General features: G+C 49.6%; 1 protein-coding gene across 1 annotated transcript; it reads left to right on the forward strand.

The window, feature by feature from the left end:
• The first annotated feature begins 968 nt into the window (after positions 1–968).
• Positions 969–5751, forward strand: BAMBI (BMP and activin membrane bound inhibitor). Its single transcript, XM_054818117.1, has 3 exons — positions 969–1334; positions 4224–4514; positions 4952–5751. Exons 1-3 carry the CDS (start codon positions 1259–1261, stop codon positions 5368–5370), a joined length of 786 nt encoding a protein of 261 aa, XP_054674092.1. The 5' UTR covers positions 969–1258; the 3' UTR covers positions 5371–5751.
• Positions 5752–6407: the final 656 nt, after the last annotated feature.

Genomic DNA, 6407 nt, shown 5'->3' on the forward strand with positions numbered 1-6407 from the left:
GACCCACGGGCCTGCTGTTGCTGCGTGGACGCGTCACAGCAGCGTGGAAGACCCCGGGGGGCTGCGCGGGAGGTGCAGAACCCCCCAAGCCGCATGGTGCATCCCAGGCCATGAGGGTGGCGTGGAGCCGGTGGGATGGGGACCGGAGCCGCACCCTGGTTTCAGGTGAGCCGCTCTTATCTCCGCGCGGCGTCAAGCCCAAACGCAGGTTTTTCATAACCGTGGAAGAAAACCCCGGCTGCAGTGAAACTTCTGGCATCCCGGGTGTTGCAACACTTTCGCATCCTCGCATAGCCTTGAGCGTCAGGAGCAGAAAGGCAGGGGAAGGGCTGGCAGCAGTTACGCACCGAAGGCCCGGTGGCAGCGCCGGGAGTGCGGGGTAGCGAGCGCAGACGGGGAGGGTTCGGCCGCGTTTCATTTCGACTCTTCCTTTCATCACGGAGCGAGAGCTGTGCAGTGCTGTTTATTCATTAAACACGGCTCCGCCAAACTTGCAGCCAGAGCCATTACATTTACTTACGAAACTCAGGGTTGCTGCCTCCGTAAGGGGATTATTTCGAGGGATCTCGGCGGGGCCCAGCCTCCCGCCCCCGGAGCGCCCCGAAACTAATGCAGCGACTGAGGGCGCTCCGTGCCGCCAGCGACCGCTATCTCGGCTGAGCCCCGGGGAGCCCGGGGCCGGGGCCGTGCACTTAGCGCCCATCATTGAATTAAGCGGGGTTAATAGCCCGCGCAGCCGGCCCGCCCGGAGCCGGAGCCGCCACCGCCCGGGGGCGCCGCGGGCGGGAACACACGTCGCGCCGCGGGGCCGAGCCCGTCGCCGCCAGGGGGGCGGGGCGGGGGCGGGGCGCGCCGCGGGCAGGTTCGCCCCGCCCTCCTCCGAGCGGCGCAGCCAATGGGGCGGGGCGGTGCTGGGGGCGGGGCGGTCCGGCCCGCGCCCGGCGCCGGCGGTATTTACGAGGCGGGAGTCGCCGTCGCCGTGTCAGTGAGGCAGCGCCCGCTGGGCTGCAGTGTCGTCGCCGCCGCGTCTGCCGCTCCTCCGGGGGACGGGGCCGCCTCCGCCGAGGAGGAGGGAGGGGAAGGCAGAGAGCCGCGGCCGTGCCCCCTGCCCGCCGCAGCGGTGGCCGCGCAACGGCTCTGCTCGCAGGCGAGCGGCTCCTCGGCGCTCCGGCGGGGCAGGGGCGGGCGGCGGCTCGGCCGTGCCTCCGCTGCGGGCTGTGGCGAGCGGCGCCGCGCCGCGGGTCAGGCGGGCGGGTAAATGGATCGCCATTCCAGCTACATCTTCATCTGGCTGCAACTGGAGCTGTGCGCCATGGCCGTCCTGCTCACCAGAGGTGAGGCCGGTGCAGGAGACCTGGGGTCGGGGCAGCCTGAGGGGGACTCGGGGTCTGCGGGAACCCGGCGCCTGAGGGACAGAGGGCGCGGGGTCCTGAGGGGAGCCGGGCCCGGGGGGAGCCGTTCAGGCGGCGGCGTTGGCAGCGCGGCGGGGTCGGTGCCGAGGCCGGCGGGAGCGGACCCGCACCGTCTCGGGAGCCCCTCGCCGAGCCTTTGTTGGCGGGCGGTGGCGGGGAGCCGCCGGGGCTGCGCCCTGCCCTTCTGTCCCGTCGCGTCGCTCCCACCTGGCCGCCGGTGTCGGTCAGCCCGAGCGCGGGAGCCCGCGGTTGTCCGAGCGGGAGCGGCGGCCCGGCCCCGGGCGAGCCCGCGGCGCCGAGGGGCGGCCGCGCCCTGCCCTGTCAGGCGTCCGCCGCGGGGCTGGGGGCTGGCTGCCCGGGGAGCGCCCTCCCGGGGCAGGGGCGACCCTCTGGCTGCCTGTAATCGCCGTGCTCCGGGGAGGAGGTTAAAGGAGAAGTTAGCGCGGTGGTGATGTGCGACGGTATTTATTTATTTTGGAAGGAAGGCTGTAATTAACCCTAAATAACAGCCCTTGCAGCGTGCAGGGGGGAGCCCGCTGGCCCCATCAAAGCGGGCAGAACAGGGAGTGACTGAGTGATGTGAAGTCGCAGATACTGAAACTATGTGCCTGATAATGATATAATTAGGGGATCACAGACTTCTGGCTGCTGTTGACTTCAAAAGCTTTAAGAGAAGCCTGCAGTCTCTCCTGTAGCCATCTTGACTAAAAGCAGACATTTTTCTTTAATAGCTACATACAGTAACAAGAAAGAGGAGGGAACAGAAGGGCATTGTTCCCTGTTTCAAAATACTAAATACCCTTTCTGGCCTTTTGCATAGCACAGGAAGAAACTTTATGAATTGACAGAAATACAGTTTTAATACAGTCATACAAAGTCCATTCTGTTTCACTGAAAATGTGGCTTTAATTATAAAAGCAGTTGAATTAACCTGATGACTAGCCTGTCAGATTTTCTTTATAAGATTGTCTTAGGTCAATAAAATGTAGATTTTTAAGTGGGATTGTATAAACAGAATGGAAGTATGTGTATTGTTTCACTTTCTTCCCATGCTGTGCTGAGACTCGTGAGAGGACTGTCAGCTCTGGTGTTCCTTGTTTGCATCTTATTTTTAACTCTTATAGTGAGAAAATGATGAAAATTATTTTTTTTAGAGACTCTAGGGGGAAGACTGACATAGAGTGCTTAGAAAATGACTTGAGTCTTTTTTCCGTAGCACGCTGGATCACAATGTATGTGAATTCATGAAAAATTGGGTTACTTGGCCTAACAGACCAAGGGAATTGGACTGGAGACAGTGAGGCACTCCATTTGGCTTCTATTAAGCAGATTTTTTTAAGGAGCAGCGGGAACTTCAAGGCCAGGAGCCTGCAGTAGCATTTTGGGGAAAGTATGAAGGTAGGCTGAAGAGGGGAAGCTAACTTGGTTGAGATAATTTTTAACATCTTTCAGAATACTTTTTAGGTATGAGGTGGGAAGAAACTTGGAGTGCAGACTGTAGAAGGAAGACATCTGACAACTCAGTTGACTTTGAAAGCCTTGGTGCCGTGATGATGGCAAATACACCGGGCATGTTGGAAGTAGTTTTAAGTGCACTCTTGTAAGGATGGCTTCAAAATCTGGCTTCCTCCTGCACCTTAGATTGATGGCACATTGAATTATGTTTGAGTTGCAACTTGCCTAGAAAGAGTAAGTTTTCCCTATAGCACAGGACACATATAATTCGTACCAGAGCAGTTTGGAGAGCACAAAATGAAGAGTTTTATGAAGGGAACTTTTTTTATTGCTTCCTTCAGAAATTTTTGAGGTTTCCTGAGAGATTTTTCATAGAGCTGGTAGAGGATTTTCAGTCTAAGTGTTTCCCCTTTTGACCGCATTTTGGATTGCATGGAGAATTGGGGAGGGGCAAGGAGGAGCTTTTAGCCTCACAATTTTACCCTGTTTAATAACTCAACATTGACTTGAGAGATGTTGACTCTGGCAAACAGATTAATTATAAACTGTACTGTTTCAGTTTTATAATACTGATAAAAAAGCCTTTTTGCATGAATGGCTACTTAAAGAATTTTTCTTTCTGGAGAAATTATAAATAGTTGCCCAATTTCACACAGTAAAAAACTTCCTGACTGGGAGACTTAGATGGTAATGGTTCTAGCTAATAGCTTTATAAGGTGTTAGTTAAACCTTTTAAATTTTGGCACAATATTGAGAGGTAATAAACAATTCAGCAGTTCCGATTTTTTTCATTTGTCGCACAAATACTTAAACGTAGCATTTTTGTTGTGTGCTTATGCCCAGTTAAAAGAAGTCTTACCTTTATAAAAATGGAATGCTGTTCCTGTAGTAATGGTTTAAAATGTAGATGTGACTTCCTTAGGACTGAATGTGTCTATTCCTTTTAAAACTGGGATGTCATTTTAAATGTGATTTAATGTGACTGCTGACAGTGAGTGGAAGTAGCTATAAAATGGTCTTGTTTGTTATTTACCTTGAAAAAAAAGCCACAGTGACCTTCCTCGCCCTCCCCCAATCCCTGTTTTAGTGAAATGTTCTTGCTTTAATTCAAAGGACTGTAGTACTAGTAATTAAAAACAAGTGCCCCAAGGCATTTGCAGGGATTAAGGTTACAGCGAGGTAGGCACTGTACAGTGGTGGGAAGGAAACAACCCCTGCTGTTGTGGATTTGCAGTCGAGTACCCCAAAACTGGCACTGAGTTTGGTTGTGTGATGCTGTGGCTTAATAAGAGTACCTAGTGAGGTGTCCTTGGAGGACCAAGTTTTTACCTTTTTTGCTCAATTTTTATTTTTTAGGTGAAATCAGATGCTATTGTGATGCTGCCCACTGTGTTGCAACTGGCTATATGTGCAAATCTGAGCTTAGCGCCTGCTTCTCCAGACTGCTTGATCCTCAGAATACACATTCCCCACTTACTCATGGCTGCTTGGACTCTATTGCAAGCACAGCTGATATCTGCCAAGCCAAACAAGCACAAAACCACTCTGGCACCACCACCATGTCCATATTGGAATGCTGTCATGAAGATATGTGCAATTACAGAGGACTACATGATGTTTTGTCTCCATCCAGGGGCGAGACTTCAGGTAGGGCAAGGAAGCTTCGGTGAAATCTCTTTTGGCCATCAGGCTGGTGACAGTTGAGACTTTCTATGCCTGTTGTTGATTTAGTTGTTAATGTAAGTAGAGACACCAGAGGGAGGAGCAGGTGAATGGATGCAGGGGAGCGTCTCAGCTGAGTAGCTTTTTTGTCTGCATTGATATTAGAGGTCTGTCTTGCCAACTTGACGTTGCTTCTAAGAAGCAGTGGCATTCCTAGTTAAATCAGCTAGCAGGGTAATAAATTCCATGTTATAAACAGCCTTAGAAACTAATTTTTCACTTCATAGGAATATTTTCTGTAGATACTGCAGAGTGTGTAGCTGTAGCTCCTTAAACTTGTCAGTGTGGTGTTTAAGGGAGTTGCTTATATATGAACCAATTATTGATACTGCAATAAGCTTCACATCTTTTTCCCTTTGCAGGACAAGGGAGCAGATACCAGCATGACAGCAGCAGGAATCTCATCACCAAGGTGCAGGAATTGACCTCTTCGAAAGAGTTATGGTTCAGGGCAGCTGTAATTGCTGTTCCTATAGCTGGTGGGCTAATCTTGGTGCTCCTTATCATGCTGGCTTTGCGGATGCTCAGGAGTGAAAACAAGAGACTGCAAGATCAACGACAGCAAATGCTCTCCCGTTTGCACTATAGTTTTCATGGACATCATTCGAAAAAAGGGCAGGTGGCAAAATTGGACTTGGAATGCATGGTGCCTGTGACTGGTCACGAGAACTGCTGCATGACCTGTGATAAAATGAGACATTCAGACCTCAGCAATGATAAAATTCTTTCGCTAGTCCACTGGGGAATGTACAGCGGACATGGGAAGCTGGAATTTGTATGACCAATTATTTTTTAATCTGAGCTAAACTTACTCTCTGAACTTTTGAAGGCCTTTGGGTTCTGCTGGACAGGAGCACTTTATCTTAAAACAAACTCTCATAAATCATCTTTGAGAAACAAAGGACCTCTGCAAACAGAATCTTGGATATTTCTTCTGAAGGATTCCAAAAGTTGTCTTATTTGCACAGAGTAAAATACACTCAAATGTATTGTTTGCTTTAAAGTTATGAAAGCAAAAATTAGAAGTTGTAAACACTGTCACCAGGGTTATCTGAACTGTAGGGAGCTGAGAACTGAGTTATTATAATAAACTGTATGCAAGCTCCTATGTTTCCTGACTTATTGTAAAGATTTTTTTTAAATATATATATTTTGTCTGAAACTTGCTTGTGACTTTTTGTTTTGGAAAACAACTTTTTTAGGGGGTGGCAGGAAACAAATCAGAGGCATGTATGGTAATGCTGTGCATAACAATTAATTCTAAAAACAGAATCTGTTTTTCTACTTGGTGAGGGAAGTAAGGTGGTTATTGCAGAATACAGGTGGCAGCTTTATTGTTTAATACTTTGAGTAGCAGTGAACCCACATCCTCAAATTCTTGGCTATTGCATTTTGCTCATTACCTGAGTGAATTCTTCTGCAGCTTTGTGTGATAACTATTTCCTCTCAATGAAGTGCTTCCTCTCTCTGTGCAAAACACATCAGTAAGTGGCTCCTAATTCTTTATAGCTGGTTTTCCTCCCTTGTCTCAATTCTTTTTTGTGATTTTTTTCTTTTGTACCTTATACTCTCAACTTTTGGTGGGGGAAGGGGAGGGGAAGCCCCAAAACCACAAGGCCTATTCTGCTGTGTGTATTTTTTTGCTGATAATCCCTCTGGGCACAGTGGAAAACATCTGCCTTGCTCTTTTATAGTGTAACTCAGTATCACATGCTGCTGCTACTGTGTGGGACTGAAAAATCAACAGTGTACTTGCTTTAATCTCTTGCTACTCCTTTATGCTATTGCAATGGCTTTTCTTCTCTGCCAGTTTGTGCA

This window comes from Grus americana, chromosome 2 (genome assembly GCF_028858705.1).
Source record: "Grus americana isolate bGruAme1 chromosome 2, bGruAme1.mat, whole genome shotgun sequence".
NCBI lineage: Eukaryota > Metazoa > Chordata > Aves > Gruiformes > Gruidae > Grus > Grus americana.